Source organism: Grus americana, chromosome 18 (genome assembly GCF_028858705.1).
Source record: "Grus americana isolate bGruAme1 chromosome 18, bGruAme1.mat, whole genome shotgun sequence".
Taxonomy (NCBI): domain Eukaryota; kingdom Metazoa; phylum Chordata; class Aves; order Gruiformes; family Gruidae; genus Grus; species Grus americana.
Window position 1 is genome coordinate 5179522 of NC_072869.1, and position 20356 is coordinate 5199877.

Genomic DNA, 20356 nt, shown 5'->3' on the forward strand with positions numbered 1-20356 from the left:
GTATATGCTTTAACCGCTCTGCTCTCTCTATAACTTGTACACAGTTATAGGTAGTGTTGTTGCCAAAGCCATCATGTGATTTATTGACTCTCCACTGGGACAAGGGGGAAAACAGATACAACTTTGTGATTTTATTATAAGGAGACTGGGTTAATATTTCTAGGTGAAGCAAGCTACTATACCGAGTTCAAACATCTGAAGAGGGAGGTTAAGAAATCCTGAGTGCGGGGTGTAAGGATTATTCTGTCCTGGGGCAGTGCAGACGTCGTCTGAGGCGGGGAGCAGGAGAAGAAAGGAGACATTGTGACCCAGTTCCAACACCTCCTGTGTATACAGACGGAAGTGCTTAGCCTGTAGAGGGACACGCGCGGGGGAAGAAATAGGAGAGAATTACAACATGGCACTTATATAAACAACACCCGAAATGATATAAAACATTAAAGAAAATTTGCACAACATCAAGCTCGGAATTTTTATAAAACATAAATATTTGGGGGGGGGGGGGCTAAATGTGGGTTCATGTCACTACATAAAATAAAGATTTAAAGCTGCAATGTTCCACATTAAAACAACACACACAGGCACAACCCCCCTGAAAACGAACATTTATGTTTCTTATTAGGCAGAAAATGATCACATGCCATGTGCTTTTCAAGATTATGATTGCATAATTATGTGAAAACATGAAAATGGATTCAATTAAAAACCTTTAAGATTCAATTTAGGGTTGGTTAAGAGAAATATGCAGCTCTCCCTCAACACAGCACTGGAAAGGTTTAACAAGTGCTGCAGCAAGAGAAAATGGCACACACAGGAGTTGGCCTGAGGCTGCTGTGGAGCTGCTGTGTGCAGCACTGCATTTTACCCTGGGTATGCACCAGTGTCACTGTTACCACGAAAATAATAAAAATACATAAATAAATCTGTTGAATTAAAAATTCAATTCATTAACATGGATGTTTGGTCCTGAGTCATCAAAACATTTACAACTGTGTTTAACTGCAAGGTCATGTTTATGTCTATCTCTCATGCACAACAGAATCATAGAATAGATGAGCTTAAATGCTTGGCTGAACTGCAGCCCAAGGAACATATTGTGCATTGATTTAAATATTTTAGTCCCTAGCTTAAAAACAAAAAAAAAGATACACAAAAGCTGTAACCTCCAAGAAAATACACTAGCATACAGACCCCTATTGAATTAGTCACTGACCACAAGGCAGCACACCATCTGTCTTAATTTTGGATTTACTTGCATCTTATTTGGCTCTTCCCAGGCAAGAAGGTGCAGCACTGATGGATTCACTTTTAAAAGCAAAGCCTAAACCTTTCAAAATCAAGAAATGTAGAACCAGATTAATTTATTTTAGGGCCACATCTTTCTAGCTGCACAAACAGACCTTGAAGTGAATATAAAGATGATTTACTTCTACTTTAAGCCCTCTTTACCCTTGTAGTCCAAAATAAAAATGGAATTCATGTAAACAAGAAACAAACTTCTTAGCTTATTTTTTCATGGACCTTTCACATCGTAGATTATCCTCCCTGACTTTATTTATTCACATATGCATTTCTTGTACCTAAATGTAAAGCCAGAAGCCAGATACCTCTCCTCACTCACAGCAATCTGGAGGTCTGGAACTGTGTGTTTTAGAAGTGCTACTTTTATCTGTGTGTAAAACAGCAAAATGCTGTGTCTTCAGCAGGCCTTTCATACACCCTCACTATTACCTCCAAAAGAACAGTCAGTTGCCTTGTTTGCCTGGAAAAATACCTGTTTTTCTTTGCCAGGTGGGTAAAGGTGCTCACAACTACCAGTTTTGTGTAAAAGTGCTTATTTGCACCTGCCTGAAGTTGCACAAATATGCTAACAGATGCAAAACCAGGAGCTAATAGAAAATTTGTCTCTTAATCATTGTATATTCAAATATCGAGGAAAATAACTGTTTTGTGGAAGATGTTCCATACACACACACTTAGAACAATGAAATACAAAACTTCTCTGCTTTTCTTTTCTTGCAACTGTAACATTTCATCCCTACTTGCAAGTTACACAATTTGTAGCTTTTAGTTGTGTTCTTAAGAATCAGTTTTCAAAAAAGTGATAAATACCACAAAGGAAAATACCTGATGCAGAGGTAGATTGATCTGTTTAAGGAGAGCTTTCACTGCCATCTGGAGCTCATACAAGAACAATTGAGTAGGGCAGTCTGAAGTATGATCCATACTTTCCACAGATTCCGAGCCAGAAAGTGTTTGGATCCATTCCCACTCATCTCTGTATGTTGAGTCAAGTTAAAATTAGAAATATAACAAAAGTTCAGTGCACAAGCAGGAATTCAGTGTATGTGCATTTGGGATCTGTTGATAGTTTAATCCTCATATAGCAAAAGATTCTAAACTTGTGCAATCTTGATTGTTTATGGTTAAAAATCTAACTTTGAAAAGTTTAATTTTTCTAGCACATGTACGTACATCAGGCTGAACATTCCTTGCAAACCTCTGAAAGTCCAACTGCCTTAGAAATATTTCACTAAGGCTTCTCACTCCAGGATTTCTTTCCCACATACTTCATTCCCTATCTACCACAATATTTTAAAAAGCATGCATTGGAAATGACTACAATGACAATTAACAGGAAGTTTAATTTCTGTGACAGACTCTCTTCTACTCACTGGAGCCAAAGAACTTCCTGGTTTTCTTGACATATATCCATTCTAGACCTGATAAACATGGGAATCATCTTTCTGGATCAAATCCTTAATTCACCCTGCCCAGTATTCAGCCTTGAAAAGCAGCCAGCACCAAACATTCAAGAAAAAAAAGTACAGGAAACCCCGCTACAAGACAAGTAATAGATGTGGTCCAATTTGCTCCTAAATAAAGACCTGATCTTAAACTTCAAGAATCAGAGATTGTTATAAACTCTGAAGCACTAGCCTTTGTATTCCTTCCAAAATTTTTGTTAGTATTAACTACTACTTTCTGGATAATCTTGTTATCCATACGGATACCCAGTTCCTTTTTCCTCATGCAAAATTATCAGCTGGTTTCTGAAATGATATGGGATTAAAAAGCTCCAGAAAAAAGCCAATAAAATGTGTTGCCCACTAGGCAAGGACGAGGTGGTACAAGTAAGTGCACTTGCTCAATGGATAAGGGAAGCAATGGACAAAGGGGAAGATGGCTTTCCCAGAGCACAGCAGTTCATTAGCTGATAGCATTTGTCTGAATATGTGTTTTCAGTTGCTGTATGTTTGCTGTGGATTAGAGGGAGAAACCAGGTATTACACAGGAGAATACACCAAAAAATCACCAACGCCAACACCCCATGGTCAGTAAAAATCAATAGAAAGGGTGACACTGAATTCAGTGGAGGCTGAATCAGGGCTGCAGGCTATGATCTTCCTAACAGTTACACGTAAGATCATTACTACTGCACAGAATTTGAGCGACCGCAGAATACAGCCTTTAGAAACCAATGGGCTCATATGTATGTGTTCTGGATCAGCCTTCAAATTCCTGGAAACACCCCAGGTGCCTGTTCAGGTCAGTGCTGATCTCTGTGATGGCAGACACCTCAGCCAGACTTTGCTGGCACCTACAATTTTGCAATGGCAAAATTGCTTTAGCATTTAAATTTTATCAGTGGTTTCAAACCTAAAACAAATGTTCTGTCTCTACATATGTGTGTGTAAATATGTATACATTCACTTACTTGGAGACATTGCTGTTGTCTCGGATTTTAACATGACACAGGACATTAGGCAACTTCTGCAACACAAGCACTTTGATTTGATCCACAGAACTGCAGAGTTTAAGGTAACCCAGATACAAGCCAGGAGGGAGGCGTTGCTGACTTCGTTTGTGATAGGAAAGAATGTCCTGTTTTAAGAGAAACAGTCCTACATAAAAATCTCAATTTTTTCCACATAAGCGGAAGAGTTTGGGATCAAAAAGCAACAAATGTTTTTACAGCCGTCTTTTTGTTTCAACAGTGTTCCCAATTTGTGAAACACTTAAGCACATGCTTAAGCATATAAATAATCTGGTAGTTTGGATGCACTCGCACAACCTTTTACTTAAAGCCATGCACAGGTGCAGTAAGCTGTCCACATCATGCAGGAGTTGGCTGTAGAAAACTGAGGTTTCAATCTTCTACAACTGTAGTATTTAAACTAGCTTAAATAAGACCCACCTCTGCACTCCTGTCTGATCATTCCTGAGCTGGGCCAGGGAACTGATTCAGCTGAAAAACAACTCAGGAAAAGGAGCAGTCATTTTTCAGCCAAAGCAGTTCCCTGGTTCACGTTTGGTGCGTAGCTACACAATGGAGAAGAGCAGCATTGGGAAAAAGCTGTCACCTGGGGAAGGTGGGAGAGAGGGGCTGCGTAAGCCAGTACTGTCACCAAAGGAATCCCTGTAGAGTCTCAGCCTGTATCTCTCAAAAACCTGCTCTGTATCACCTGCTGTCAACAGGAAGATCTCTATGAGCACGGGGGTTGGTGGTTTGCAAAGTTTAATTAATGGCTGTGTTTTCTGAACAAATATCTATTGACAAATAGAGCTTAGAAGGAATTAATAATGATGGCATATTTGCTGAACCCAGGAGACATTTTTAAGGCTATGTATAGCAGTCCCCCAAAACTACCCTAAAAATGATGTCTGCTGCCATCCTGAGAAATGTGTGCTTCTGCAATGGGTGAGGATTAAGACACCTGGCCTTATGCCTTTACTCTTGGAACCATCAAATTATCTGCCAGTGCTATGCTTGGCTCTGACCAATGCAATTAGACCCTCATTTTCACAAGCACTTCATGAACAAAATACCCATTCGATGATTAAACAAGTAATAGAAGAAAGGGTGGGCATTAGATAGGAATGTGTAAACCATTAGGGGAACATTTTTTCCACTAGGATCTCTGTGGAAATCTGATCAGGCCTGTATTTTGGGTTTCCTAATATAAAACTTTTGCCCAGATTGACATTTTTCTACACCTTTAACACATTTTAATACATTAAATCTAACATAGATCAGGTAAGTTTTATTGTCTTTTGGAAATTTTTTAACGTTCCTAAAACCTGGTAATGTATATTTTGATTGCCTGTCAGTTTCCGGTACAAAAAGCACAATCTCTGCCCAAGAAAGTGCCTCTAATTCAAAAATTAACCACAGCAGTCATCGTCTAGTTGAGGGTGTTAAAGAAGGGACTAAGATGATGATTTGTCTTGTAGTGTTTTGGGTAACTATGCAACTGAGTTTAGAGAGATTGGCTACTGATATTTTGTGAGAAATAGGTTGCCATTACCTACAGAAAACATGTATTAATCTTTATGTGAACTATCTACGTTTAACATGAGTTTACAGATACCTTGATTCTTGAAGGGCTGCAAACCCATGGCTCTCAATGATGTTAACTGAACTGACTATGCAAAGCAACTTCTAAGATCAGTCCTTACCTTGGTATTTTTCTAATTGTGAAGTCTAGGGGCACATTATGCAGAAATTAAAGGAGGGTTATGGTCAGTAAAGAATTCTTTAGCAACTATACCAGGCTCCAAGGAACCCTGAACCCCACAGAACAAGTTTATTAAGTAGAATAGTAAGGTTTTAAACCCAGATTTAGTGTTCAAGGTTGGATGGAAAAATCTTATGGAGGGTAGAAATTGTAAGTGTCTGTATAGGTGCTTAAGAACATCGCAGAGAATTTAAAGGTTTTTATATCCCTTGCTACAGAATTCTATAGCATGGTTTCCCGAAACTGATAGAAACTATTATTCTCTGCTAAGACTTTGAAGTAATTTCTTTAGAATCTCATGGATATTTTACATATTAAGGATCTGATCCCAGACCCACTGGAAGTAATATAAGTCTTTGCTTTCAATGGGAGCCTTGCCATTAATTTTATTGGGCACTGGATTAAGGCCTAAAATTCTACAAGACTCTTCCAAAAATCAGGGCTCTGGCACAGGCTTTACAAAAGCAAATAACATACAGTAAGAGAAGCAAAGCACTACCTGGATTGTTATAAGCAAGATGTCTAATGCTGTTGGCTCCTCTGGAGTTGAAAGGGATTTCCTCTGGCTTTGTAGTTTGGATACCTGCATCCATTTGCCATTAAAAAATGAATAAAGACTCTCCACTTCTCTTATAGTAACTATCAGCATATTGCCATGTCGATCCTTGATTGGCTCATAAAAAACTCTGCCTAAGTTGTGAGTTCCCAGCAAATTCTAGAAAACAAGCAAATTATAAAATGGAAGTTATTTGTCACAGATCAGGAAAGTGGTATTTTTTGAAACGGAACTTTGTGCTCACTGACATCAGTCCTATTGAATTCAATAACAACTTTCTCAAACCCTTGCCCTACAGTCACATCATTCAGTGGCAAAAGGAAAGGTTTTCCCTAGGCTGTGTTTGTGGGTTGAACTGTGTCCAATGTGTTTAGTCCAACATTTAATGGAGAACATCAGAAAGACTATTCTGATGCAATGCCTTTGTAAAAGGACACACTGCAAATAATTCGCTTATTTGGACAGCACTTCCTACTTTTGCCCAGTCATGGAAAGATAAAGGATGCAAATTTCAAAAGCACTCAGTGTTGGTCTACTGGTGATTCCTTTGGTATCAATGAAGCCCTTCTGATTTGAACTTACTGAAGAGTTCTCTTAACGTCCCTATAACCAATTGTCAGAAATGGTACGAAATTCTTCCTCTGTTCCCAAATCATTCAGAATGGACACTTCAAATGTTTTCTGTTAGGGTCATTGACTATAATCTCCATTTTCTGTTCTCTGTTTTAAAATTATTCAGATTATTTTCAGCAACAACAGCAAGAGGCCCTCATATCTGTGTTGAATGTAAATAATTCTGGAGCTAAACTGTGGAGTGTGTTTGTGAAGGAACACTGAAGAATTTGAAGAGACATGGACCCTTTTCCTTTTATTTCAGATACCAAGAATGTGCTAGACAAAACTGGCAGAAGCTAACAAACTACCAGGGCAAAGCTCTCCAGGAAAATATGTGAGGATTAAAGAAAAGTAATTTTAAAAGACTCCACATAAAATACATATTTTGGTCAAAATCCCTTTCCTCACACAGCAAGGCATCTGCTTATAGGTGCAAACACACTCAATCCAGTGACCAGCCACTGAAGAGATTCCCAGATGTCTTAAAGAAAAATGCCTAACATTTAAAATATGCTCATTACTTTGTGACTTTTCAAGACATCTACAGTAAACTGGGTAGGGATGGGGGTAGCTTAAAATGAAAACTTGAATTCATAGCGCAGCACATTGTATGTTTAGGGAAGTGCTGTACATTAACTTAATGACATTGTAAACGGATAGATTATCCTGAAATTATTTATCTGTACTTAGCAGGCAATATTTACTTATAAACTGTATTATTAAATTGTTTATAAACTCTAGGTAGTCAGCACAGTGACTGCCCTTTATGTGGCATAACTTAGCTATTTTAGCTTTATGCATCCCTCTCCAGGACATACTGTTGCTGTCTGTATAGCACCTCTCCTCTTTTTTGAACTGTTCTGCCTTTCGAGGTTAGCCTCCCTAACTGAGTAACACTGGGTATCTTGAGTATACATTTTGTATTAATCCATGTGTCCCCAGGTGGGGCAAATCCCTGCAGGTAGATGTTAGCCATCTAGTTGTCATATTAATCACTGCAGCATATGGATGTGCCTAGATGAAAACAAACAGTTCTTTACTGTCACCGACTGTATATTCTGAATGGCATTCCAGCACAGAGCAAGGGGGCACCTCCTAATATGAATATGCGACTAATTCATATACCCAAAAAGTTTTGTGTCTGCTTAGCTTGGCACCCCATCACTTGTGTTTTGTTTGCTTTAGTTGTTTAGTGGTAACAACAGACAAAATTACCGTCCCTGTTGTCTCTGAATCTATTGATCCAGTCCCTTAGCAGCTGTGTTGTCACTGATCTTTTCCATTTTGTCCTAAATTCCTGCGGAGTCGGTCTATTAACTGCCTCAATAAAATGTATTCAACCATATAAACTTTACTGAGATCCTTCCATTGGTGGATCCCATTAGGCCACACACCGTTAGAGGTTGGCAGATCGGTGACAATCCCTGTGTTCATCAGGGGACCAAGCTAACAGAACAAACGTTAAGGACAATAAATTTGCCAGAAATTCAATATACCACATGGACACATTTGCTATATGTCTGTGCTTCGAGCTCTGCTCTTCACATCTCCAGTAGCAAATAATAACACCGTGTGTTAGGAATCTTGGTTATCTCGAAGTGCAGTCCCTGCACACTAGCAACGCTCCGGACAGAGGCAACGAAACTGAGCTAACCAAAGGAATACTTGCTACCTAAGCTGAGCTAACGACTCCAGAGGGAACATTCAGCAGATACAGTTAAAACTTTTTCTAGTGACAGCTCGAAGGACTGACAAGCAGCTGCTGCTTAACACAGGTGGTCCTCCAATAAAGGTACAGCAGACTGGCATTCCATATATTTCGGGATACTTTGGGGAAATCAGTCAGGACAGGTGGTTGCCCAGGAAGGCTACTCTCCTGTACAGCGTGCTTTTCCAAAAAATGTAAAACAAACCCCACGTGGATATTCTTAATAATGGCCACAAAGAATCTGGCTCTCAGGGCTGCTATAAACCCTAGCTTATTGCATTGCCTGGCAATAACAAGAGGGATGGCCGTATGGTTGATATGTGAGCCAAGCAATATGAAGATCTTCATTAATTCCATGATTGTACCATAGATTTTTCTGGGAAGCTTTGGTGACTTCATTCAAACAAAAGGTAGGAGAAAGTGAGGCCTGGATATACCTTCTGTAAGAATCATGCACACATCCCTTTGAAAATGTATTTTCCCACAAAAGAAAATATTTTATGCAAGTGCCTGCATTCCAGCTAGAGATTTCATGTTACCATGAAACCCATTCTTCAAAAGCTTTACAATAAATGTCAAAATGTTCTGCTGGAGAGAGTGTAATTACTATTTGCATAACAAATAGTGGACTGAGACACAGAAGGATCAAGTGGCCTCTTCAGTACCACTCAGGTTGTATCTGTAGCACAGGTTGGAACAGAACCATCCTGAGAGGCACTGCTATGCCTTAACAACGTGATATGAGTAGTGCTGCTGTCCTTGTGAGGGGTCAGCACAAGATCTATGCACCATTTAATCTCTCTTAGTCTCTGTTTTTAAAGGTCTGGATAGGTCTCTGACTGGTTCTCTGCACAAAGGTACATTTCACCTTAAAAATTTTGGCAGCTCAGTTAAGAACTTAATGAAACATTCATTTTTATTTCCCTACTGACAATCCATAACAGCATAGCCATCCTGTTTGTCGAACAGTGTAGTTCTGCCCTCGAAGCCATACTTGAGAAGTTTGTAGGCCATGGGTGAATCAAGAGTACTATTTTGGCAACGTCAGCCTTCTACTTCCTGTCAGGGACAGAAGCTACCTACTGCTGCAGGTTCCCATATAGCACAAGGGAGTGCTAAATCTTACCCAGAGTTTAAATGCTTCATAAATATATTAATAATTAATAGGTCTTCCAAGAGGCTTTTGAGCAGCAAATATTAGGATTATAACTCTTGAATTCCCAATCTGCAAAACCACAAGCTTATCTGTGGTCATTATTTACTGGTTCATATCTGTTTGTTTCTTTGTCTGCCACTATTGTTTCTTTCCTTTCTTTTTCCTACTCTTTACTTTTAACGTATCTCCTTGCTTCCAGCTGGCAAGAGAGGCTTAGTAGCTCATGTCATTGTAGATGATAGCACTGCTCCAAAGAAGAGGCCAGTGGGGAGTGGTGAACCATAGGACAGATGGTAGTACTATCCCTTGGAGATCACAAAGCTAATAGCTAGAAATATGCAATGCAACCAACCTGTAGCTGTGCTGCCGCTGAGAGCATCTTTTGCCTGGCTTGAAGTGCTGTTGATGAGGACACAGATATAGACATATTCTGCCTCAGCCATCTGATATCATCCCACATGCAGGACAACTGCAAAAATATATCCAGCTCAATCAGGTTTTGTTCTCAGCATTTACAAAAGCAGAAATGAAACTAAAAGCATTTTGGACTTGGAAAAATCAGCAGATTTGCTCATTTTGAGTTTCTGCGGATGGCAATGAGTTGCCTAGCTAAACATGAAACAGATATTGAATCAGACACAGAAGTTGTTCTGTAAACATCATCCACCTATTTCAATAGCTTTTTGGACTATTGTGTAAAATTGATTTACTCTTCTTTGGGGTATAAAAAAATAGTGTGAAGATATCTTTAATGATGGCATAACCATAATAAATACCAACTTTAAAACTTCTAGTTATTTCTTTAGGCTCTTCCTCTAAATGTTCATAAAACCTTTTTGTACACAAGTAGCAATCATTTATGTAAGAACATACATTTAAAAAAGCCAATTGTGCCACTGTCAGTGATCCAGTCAGAATTTAACCCATATAAATGGTTTGTGAATATTGCATTTTAATCTGAGTGAAAAGTAAAGCCCTTCATCATTTAGCTTTTTAATGACATCATTTCATATATTCAAAATTATGAGCTAAGGTCTATGCATTGCTAGTAACAAATCTGTTGAAGCAATATATGAAATTAGGCTCCCATTACCTTTGTGAACCACAGGAAATCCTGCATAACTGAACTACTGTGAGAGTCATCAATTTCCACAATTGGGATTTGATCTTCATTGGTGACTAATAAATTGTCTTTGTAAAAAAATATAACAGATAAGTAGAGTCCCCTAAAGAAAGAAGGAAACATTGTCAAACACTTTTCATGTCTATTCACATCCACGCCAAATTTTAGTCAAAGAATCATAGGTGTTAGTTCTGAGGAGATAAATCGAATCATCTGGTCTTAACTTCTCTGCTACAAAGATCATGCCACTTCAGTCAGTGAATTCTGAAAAATATTTGGGAAGCTTATAACTTTAGATGATGTGAGACTACAGGAATCTGAGAAATTATGAATCTGTGCAAGCCACTGACATCAGTTGTAGAAAGAATTTTGCCAGAGTAAACAGTACATAATGGTGGCTTTATGCCCTTTAGAAATCAGAAATTTTACCAAAACTTTTTATCATTAATGGGCTTAGTTCTGCCATCATTTACTTCAGAGTAAATCTGAAGTAAGTCAATAGAAATCAGGTGGGTTATTATGGATTTACATTAGTGTAATTGAGTGTAATTTGGCCAGCATATCTGCAAAACTGTTTATAGAGATCATTCCTTTCAATATTTACCCTTGCAATTAGTTACATATGTTAAGTAGTTGCCTTAGGGAATTTAAAGACTCTGGAGAACTCTTCTGAAAGAATCGAACTCTTATCAAAATACAAAGAAGAAAAAGCAAACTGAACACTCCTGGCAATGAAAGAAGAAATAATCCAGGATAAGCAACTGCCATTTACTAAAAGAAATTATCAAGGCTGAGGGTTGTTTGGGTCACACTGGGTTGCAAACCTAGCTAAAGATGTTAGAGAATTCTAAGATGTGTTGCTTGTTGCCAGTGGACTATTAAAACATGTTATCTGAGCCCTGCAGTTTATATCATGAATGAAATAAATGGCATAGTTTCATTATTGAGCAGCAACAGAGGCCGTGGCTTCCAAAATACCTCAGTAACTGCACTTTGTCTTTGCATAGAATATTTCACTCTGTTACAGTTCAAATCCATCTCCAACAGTAACAGTGAAAAGATTCTGTTGATTTCAGTAGGAACTGGAGCATTATTTTCCTGTCACCTGTACCAGTCTTACGTGTATGTGATTTTATCAGGTTCATTCTGGCTGATTGCTGTTTCCTTGGTAGTGGAATCTTCACATATATTTCTAAGGTGCTTTTCACTATTACATAAAAGTGACAACTGCTAGCTAAAACTCAGAATGTTTGGGAGATAAAATGAATGACAAACCGTTTCAGAGTCTTCACAAACTTGTTCGATGAGTGGAAAAGGTGCTTCAGGCTTCTGGAAACTGATTGTTTGCGACCAGCATTCTGTAATTTAGAACTTTCTAAAATGGAAAATAAAAAGCAAACCAAACCCAGCACTTAAATTTCAGATAGTATCTCATAACGAACCTTCGTCTCTTGAACCACAATACTAAATTTCAGTCAGTGCCCACTATATTCCTTTTAAAAGACAACATTTAGAAACATGCTCAAATACAACCTTTTGCTTGTATTTTCATTCTCTTTGTGATATGCAAAAGCAAACAAGTTCCTTACTTGCAGCAAACTCAGACTTGGTAAAAATGTTTTGCTCCTAGGCAAAGTAGACCTTGAACCAGTACTGCGTACTCTTAATGTTCAGAATGGATGTGAATTTTGCAAGTGGTCTGAAAAACCCAAGAAGAGATTTGAACCATCAGTTAAACTGAATAATTGGTGCCCTGGCAATCACTACCACCACAGCATCACCAGTCTAAGCAAAGTAAAAGCTTTACGGAAACAACTAGATTGACCCTCATCTTTCTCTGTATGACATTAAATGCACGTGCTTCTGTTTGGATATTTTTTTTCTCCCCACCACAACAATTTCCACTCACCTGTATTGCTTCAGAGCTTTCACAGTTATATTTGCTGCCTAGTAATCTGGAATCCAAGGAAGAGGTGTTTAACTCTTTTGTTCGCTTCATGTCAAAGCTGAGACCTGCTTCTTCTCAACAGAAGAATTTTATAAATTCAAATATTTGCCCGACATTCTAAAAAATGTGGTTAAATATTTATACATTGTATTATTTTTCACTTTCATGGATTTGACTTAATGTTTTTCCTTCTCTCATGCATGGTCTCAGTTTCCTTGTAAGCCAAAGAAAAGTCTTCCAGTGGGAACTGAAACTCGCAAGCTCTGTCAAACAGCTGTGTCCACCTGCATACCTGTAAGCAGATTTTAGAGGCTGTGCCAATAGATGGCAGTCAGGAACATGCAGGATTGTATAATGGCAGATGTATTATCAGTTGTTGTCCACATATGACATTTAAAAGGAACAGGCGCTTAAAACTGTTTGGGTTTGGGTTTTTTTTTTGCATTGTCTTTTGCGATGTCCTTCCTGTTTAATGGTGTTCTAAGATAAACAGCAGAAACATTTATTTTTAAAAAAACAATTAATTCTTCAGATATTTACAGTGATCTGAAAAGAAAGGCAAAAAGGAAAATGTAACTGTGAAACTACATCTCAGTTTTCGGGGATCTGACTGTTTATTTGGATGAAGCATAGATACCCATCCAGACTGAAGTGTGAAACATTTTGAGGGACACCCTTCTGCAATAGGAAAATACAAGTCTCGTGAAGATCTATTTGCTGAAAGCTGCTAATCAGTCTGCTTAGGTGTTTTCAGAGCAACATATTTCCCACTTACCTCCAATCTAGAATAGGAGGTGTCTATCTGTGTCTCCCTAGTGAGTGTTAAGTTTGAACATTTAAAGAACAACTAAATTTGCTCTTGTCAAAACCCCATCTGTGGAAGTGCTCAACGTATTTTTAAATGATGAATAAATTTGCACCATAATTTGCACATTGAAAACCACAGAAAGAAGACACATTGTTAGCAATAATTACCACTCTGCTGAACAGCAAGTACAAAGAGAATGAGGTTCTATTGGGGGTGAAATTATACAATTCAGATGTATGAGACTTATTAGATCATCAAATCCATTGTCTTTCCAGTGCAAACTTGTTCTCCATGACATTCTCCAATGCGCTGTTCAGTTTAGTCTTAACAGACTCATCCAAATCCATGACTGCTCCTTTGATGCAACTGATCTTTGGTTTTTTTGCTTTTAAAAAAATTAATTTGTTTTTCTATCCATATCTCCTCAGATAATTTTTATTTTACTGTGAACTTTTTTTCAGTATATTACAGTAACGTAAACCAAATGCTACATTAAAACTCCTGTCTTACTGTTTCCTTCTTCCAAGGTTAAGACCTATTTAGGAATATAAATTTCATTCTAATTATGCAATCTGTATTTTCTTCTAGATTAAGGATGGAGGGAATGGAGGAGGAAACTGCTGAAGGCAAAGCAACATAATTCTGTATAAAATACCCAGAGACTGCAACATTAAAATAAGAGGGCACATTACAAGTGAAATATAGGTTATTGGGCTATTCAGTGGTTTGGGTTTAGTCCACAGCTTTGCAGAAGCCAACAGTATAAAAAAAAATGTAAAACTAGATGGAGACTGTAAACTCTCCTACATTGCTATTTGCTTTTGTTTTACAGCATTGTGTGTCTAGAAGTCAAAAAACATGGAGCTGAGATTAGAGGATAATTTGGATCTACAGGAAATGGAACTTTGTTATTTAATTAACTAATACATAACATAGAGTAACCTTTATAGAAAACCACCAGTAACAACAAAATAAGTTTATATGAATAAATGATACAGCAATAGATCTATGAGCTCTTTTAAAAGAAGCTCAGGAGTGAACAAATAGTGGCTGAGATTAGAGAATTTCCAATGATTAGATTGAGATCAGAAGCACTCAAACCTGGATTGAAATAGGCAATTAACTACAAAGGTATATTTACAACATTATCAGTTTTTCTCTCTCAGGCAGGATATATAAATGTTTCTCTGCAGTTCACTTAAATACAACAGATCCTTAAATGCAACGTCAGTCAGTCATGGCAGAATAAGAACAAAGTTGCATGCTCAGACGCTAGCATGCATCTGGGGTCTCTGCTCTACAGGAATGTCTGTTATGCCGTGGCATTTCTCTGAGGAGGAAGATCATCTGGAATTCTTTGTCCTATCACTAGACAAGCGGGTGCCTCTCCTCAAGTGGGGCAGATGTGAAGTAAATGGAATTACCTCAGTGCAACATTATCTGAGATCTTAGCCCCACAAAGGAGACAGCCTGTGGAACAGCTAAATATCATTTAGGGTGACCCTGAATAAGGAAGCAAATTAGCACAAGATGAGCTAGATCCCACTGAAATCCTAGTGGAGGGCATAAAATGGGGTTTCGCTTTCACCAATTGTGTAACCTTATGAAAATACATCAAATAGCTGGAAACTTCCAGACAAATGCAAACTCAATTTAAAGCTGCACATTTTTAGCAGTGCGGACAACTGACACTGGGATAATGTGCACGGAGACATAATTCCACGCAGAAGGTGAAGGCATAAAGTAGTGGCCAGACACCTCAATAGCTTGAGACCACGACAGATTCTGTATTACTTCACCTCAAGGTGGGATGTCTTTCAAAAGAAAATTCTGTATCACATGAAAAAACTATTGGCATGACAGTCATATTACTGGGTGGTATATTTTGGATTACAAAGTCAGGCTGAACAGCTGAAATTGTAACTTCTTAAATTCCCTACCTGAACTTCTCAGTCTATGGCTTAGTTCTCAAGCCTGCTCTTGTGTATTCTCACAAATAATTATAATCTAAACATTTTAAACATCCTGTGGAATCAGAGATCCTTCTCTCTGTTAAATGCAATAAAAGTATGCACTCTGCTTGTGAATCAAATTACAATTAGAACATTTTTATTTCACCTCTGACTTGTCTAGTAAAACACATTTCAGCCAAATTTCAGAAAGAAAACATCTGGTAAGCATTTTGCTGAAGAGTTAGGTTCCTTTCTTAATGAAGCATCACACAATTACTTAATCCACTCAGAATTGTTTAGAAAGAATGATCTACAAGAAAAAAATACTTAAAAAATACATTTGAAGTGTTGCCAGGACATACAATTGTAGTAACTCAGTTATGATAGTCTGTACCATGGTATTATGAAGACAAATGGATGACTGTTGTTTGTAATCATCAGGGTTTTCCAGAAGATTAAACATATGAAAGCAAAGCTTCCTAAGTAATTCCCTAGGAGATTTCATCATATCACAGAGCAGGTTCAAAAGCAACAGCTGATCTAATTCCAAAAGCTCTTAAACTCACTGTACATTCCAATGTATTCTTCCTGGTATTTTTGTAAGCTTGTTTTCTTCAGCCCCTGCAGTGCAAAGCATAGGGCAAAAGGCAGGCTGCAGTGCAAAGTCTGAATGAACAGACTTGGGCAAGAGATCTGCATGGAATCTGGGCAATTTAACCCTCCCAGATCACACTGGAGTGCTAGGACACAGCCTTCCTCTTCTAGTTCCTCTGTGTTCTGAGGCTTTTGCCTATGTTATCCAAGTAATCTCAGACCTTTTAGATTGATTACCCTCAGTTTTTTCCACCTCCCTTCAGCCAGCCTGAGCAGCATGAGTGTGATACCCCACAGAGGAATCACTTAGTGAAAAGCCAAGGTGCCAAGACCCCAAGGTTTGAGTCCTGTCTCTGACTTCATCTAACTTTAATTCATGCAGAGCTTGATTCTGCTCTCATTTATAAACCACAGCACATCAGTGGTTGTAAGCAGATTGAAGGATACTCTACAAACAATGTCCAGATATTTACTACATCTCTAAAACAAATGAGGAAAACAGAGGTTACATTATTAACGTATAATCAAAGAAGAGTGTGGAGAATCATGGTAAAGAATGGATAAATGCCTGGACAGGTCCTCAGCTTATGTATAACGGCATATCCATGCTGACTCCTATCTCTGTCAGTCGAATCATGCTAATTTACATTAATTAAGAATCTAGCTCAGGCCTCTGTATTATATGAAGACCATTATTTGGGTTTTTCAGTCATATATAGTAGCATATCTCAGATCCTTGATCAAACTCCTCAGATTTCACTGAGTTTGATAAATACCAGAGTCAAATTTCAGAGTCAAAGTGATGTCATAATTCTTACTTTTTCTCCAAACTCTTTGTCTCAATTCTTTACCAAATTACTGAAATACAAGGGATTGACATCAGTCATATATTTAAGGCAAGTTCCAAAGGCTCTCCTATTATGTTACAATCCTGATTTATCCAAAAAATACTACTGTGTAATGCTAGCATTACAAGCAATTATGAGATTTTTATTTGGTTGGAGGCGAGGGAGTTGCTCAAGCTGACTCCACAGTGTAGTACTGCCACATGTAAGCTCCCAGATCCTCTTTCAGATATGCAAGAAAATGTTTGGAGCTAAACAGATTTGTTATATTGTTGTTATTTATTATTTAAGGAAAAGGAGTTAGGAAATCAACAACAGAGTTGTCTGTGCTTTGCTTTGAGACGGGCTAATTTCTGGAGCAGTGGAATTTTATAAGAACCAGGCACTGGTGTCAGATTCTCAAAAGGAGGGATTTTCTGCATGTTGTTTATAACTGCTTCTGTTCTGGGCTGGTATGTCAGTAAAACAATTTATACTAAGAATATTCTCAGATATTCCATCGCTTATTCCCTGTTGACTAGGAAGGTGGCTTGAAAGACCTGATATATGCGCTAACTTCAGAAAGGAAAAACTGTACCATGGAAAAAAGACTTCTTCAATAGCATGAAAAAGCTGTGTAAGAGATAGAATGTATCATCTGTATTTTCAGTACCAAGACCACCTGCAAGTGATAATGCCTGTATGAATTTTAATTAGAGAAACAACATTTTCTTGCAATATCTCCTTTCCCTTTCCAAGCAACATAGCTGAATAGTTTAAGTTGCTATGGTTACAATGGGTTGTGGCAGACTGTGGATCATCATGATAGTGACATATTTGCACGTAAAGAACAAAGGCTGCATCTTTCAGTTTCAGACAGATGATTTTAGCCCTAAGTATTTCTATGATTTTAAATCAATTGATGCAGTTTGACATAACAGTCATACTAGGTGAAGAAAAATGAAAACTTCATGGTAGTTCAACTTTTCAGTTTAAAATAAGTTCCTTTGCCATGAAGCATTATTCCAGTTAGAAGTTTATTTTAAGAAAATACATAGTACTTTTCAACAACCCATATAGAACAGGAGTTTTTATATATGCTTTAAAAAGAATGCCAAGCTGTTGCCTTGGCTCTTGAGCTATTAAAGGCACAGTCTGTTTCTCATGAATGAAGAGCAAAGAGCTGGCTGAGACTTGAACTCTCTCCTAGTTTTGATCCATTCTATTTGAAAATAGGGCAATCTTACCTTCCCACTGCATTGTGCAAGTATTTTTCATTATAGATTGGCATCACATCCACTAGACTACTTAGTGTCTTCCATTTGGAGGCAGCCAAGTCCCCTCTTTTGATCCCAAACAGTTGTTAACTCTCTAAAGTCTTTCTTAATATGAAAAAATAAAAGAGAGATCCTTGAAACATTTTAGTGGAATCCTCTGTGAAACTAATTTGTAGAAAAAACAAATCAATAGGTGTGTAGGGTACAGAGGGAGAAAGGGTGTGTCTGTGCTTGTGCGCATTCTAGCTTTCAGATGTTTTCATGCAACTAATTTCAAGGGTTAAGAGCAAGATAGTGCACTAAAGTGATTCCAGATGGGCCAATATTAATATCTTTCTTTTCCTGATGAATGAGAAGGTATGACCTAGCTAGAAAACTGCTAAAATTACAGGCGCCACAGAGGCTTCAGCTGGTGCCCTACCACATAGATATTTATCCTTACCTCTGCAATTATAATGCTGATGAGCTGCTCGAACCTGCTGAAGGAGACGTTCCAGGGCCTCAGTGTGTCCCCTGTGCCGAGGTTCTCTTCCACTGCAGTCTTTCCAGTCTATTGAACAAAAGAAATAAACAGAAATGAAACACAAAGGAGTAGGAGAAGGTTTTAAAGTATTTTCTTGTCTCTGATATTTCTTGGCTTTAGAGGAGTTTTATATCTGGGCATGCAGGGAAAAATGACAGTTGTTTTTAAGTCCGCTGTTGTTACTTGTACAGTAAGTTTCCTTTGCCTTGTGCCAGCTACATAATTAATCATAATGATTATTAACAAAGAGCTCACAATCAGCTCCTGGAAGCTCCTGTAGTGACTGACTAGACAATGGCTGTTTCTCTTCAGTACATAAATGGCGTCTGTTACTGTAGTGTCAGAGCGGCTCTCAGCTGACACCAACACCATACCAACACTCTCAGTACCTCACTAAGATCACGCTATTGCTCCTCCTGCGTTTTGCTGAGACACCAGGCAGCTCAGTGGCTCTACTGTATACAGTTATATAGGGAACCAATTGCAAAGCAGAGAGTGAACATCTTCCCACAGCCAGAGCTAGCTCTGTAGCCACAGAAACATGCTCTGAGTAAAATCACTTCTGAAAATCTGCTCCCAGCAGAGGCCTGAACAAATGCTGGCAATTCCTGCCCTAGAGTCCACGCTCTGCTCAGCACTGCACTCGTGAGGCAAGAAGCTGCGGTTTCTGTCCCACACACCTTCAACCTACAGAAGTCTTTGTTTTCACTCATTTGCTGCTAGCTACAGTCTCAGTCTTGATTTTAAGAAACAGGCAACCTCATCACAAACAGGAGAATGAAACTGTGTGTATCGGAAAGGAGCTTTTTAATTCCAGCCTTGACTAGTTTCATACTTCATTATAATGAGAAAAAAGTATTGCACCAGTTTCCTGACTCAGAGTAATGGTGGATCAAGGTATTAACAGATCTGCCTGCAAGGGAGGCGTGCTTCCATCTTGCTGGCACAGAGGCCACGTACGTATTCACAGCCACCAACAAACAGTTTGCTCACTCACTAAATATACAGATCTAGTTTCCAGTGGAAGTTTGGAGTCAAGCATTCCTTCCAATGGGCTCACTATGCCAGGGATAGAAATATATATTTGCTGCCATTTAGTATAGCAGCTAGAGTACGCCCCATGAAAGGGTGGAAAGAGAAGACATTTGGTATCCTGATAGCCTGTGGGTAGTTGTAACAGCTGCAGAGTGTCTACCCTGCATGTTGTATATTATTGCAGAGATCCAGGGCCAGCTGCATTTATAGCTCTGTGTGGGGAGGCCAGTTCTTAGATCTCCTGTGAGCAGCCAAGAGGAACCCACTGGAACTCACCAATCTCAAAGTGCTTTGGAGTCATCAAACTGGTAGAGTTTCAAACAACCTCATGATTTCTCTGTCCCAGTGGTTTCCAAACTTTTTTAGCCTCCAGATTGCCAACTACCTTAAAAATGATGTGGGAATTGGACCAGCTTCCCTCATTGTCCATCACTCACATGCCATGAATAAGCCTAGAAATGTTACTATCTACTGTGATTTCACACAGCGCACAACAACGGCCAGCACCTTCCAGGCTGCTACTGTGTATGTAGGGGAAACAGGAGGACAGTGGCAAGAATTCACTGTCATGCTACATGGATGCATCTCCAAGGATATCGCTAATCTTTGATGCTCTGGGATTGGAATGGATCAGGATTAAGCCCTGAAGCTTTCATTTCCCTTGCATATTCTTCTGGCTGCCGTTACAGAAACTTTGTAGAGTATTAATGTATTCACA

General features: G+C 38.6%; 1 protein-coding gene across 5 annotated transcripts in view; it reads right to left on the reverse strand.

Annotated features, from left to right (window-relative positions):
- Positions 1 to 20356, reverse strand: part of ANKFN1 (ankyrin repeat and fibronectin type III domain containing 1) — a 158329-nt gene that overhangs the window by 17817 nt on the left and 120156 nt on the right. For 4 of the 5 annotated variants that reach the window (XM_054846790.1, XM_054846788.1, XM_054846789.1 and 1 more), the window contains 8 exons: positions 18523 to 18630; positions 11953 to 12052; positions 10648 to 10780; positions 9907 to 10023; positions 6019 to 6234; positions 3719 to 3885; positions 2128 to 2278; positions 183 to 351 (listed from right to left, as the gene is read on the reverse strand). In XM_054846790.1, the coding sequence (XP_054702765.1) occupies positions 183 to 351; positions 2128 to 2278; positions 3719 to 3885; positions 6019 to 6234; positions 9907 to 10023; positions 10648 to 10780; positions 11953 to 12052; positions 18523 to 18630 (1161 nt within the window). The remainder of the gene's footprint in view (positions 1 to 182; positions 352 to 2127; positions 2279 to 3718; positions 3886 to 6018; positions 6235 to 9906; positions 10024 to 10647; positions 10781 to 11952; positions 12053 to 18522; positions 18631 to 20356) is intronic. The other variant, XM_054846793.1, reaches the window with a different exon arrangement.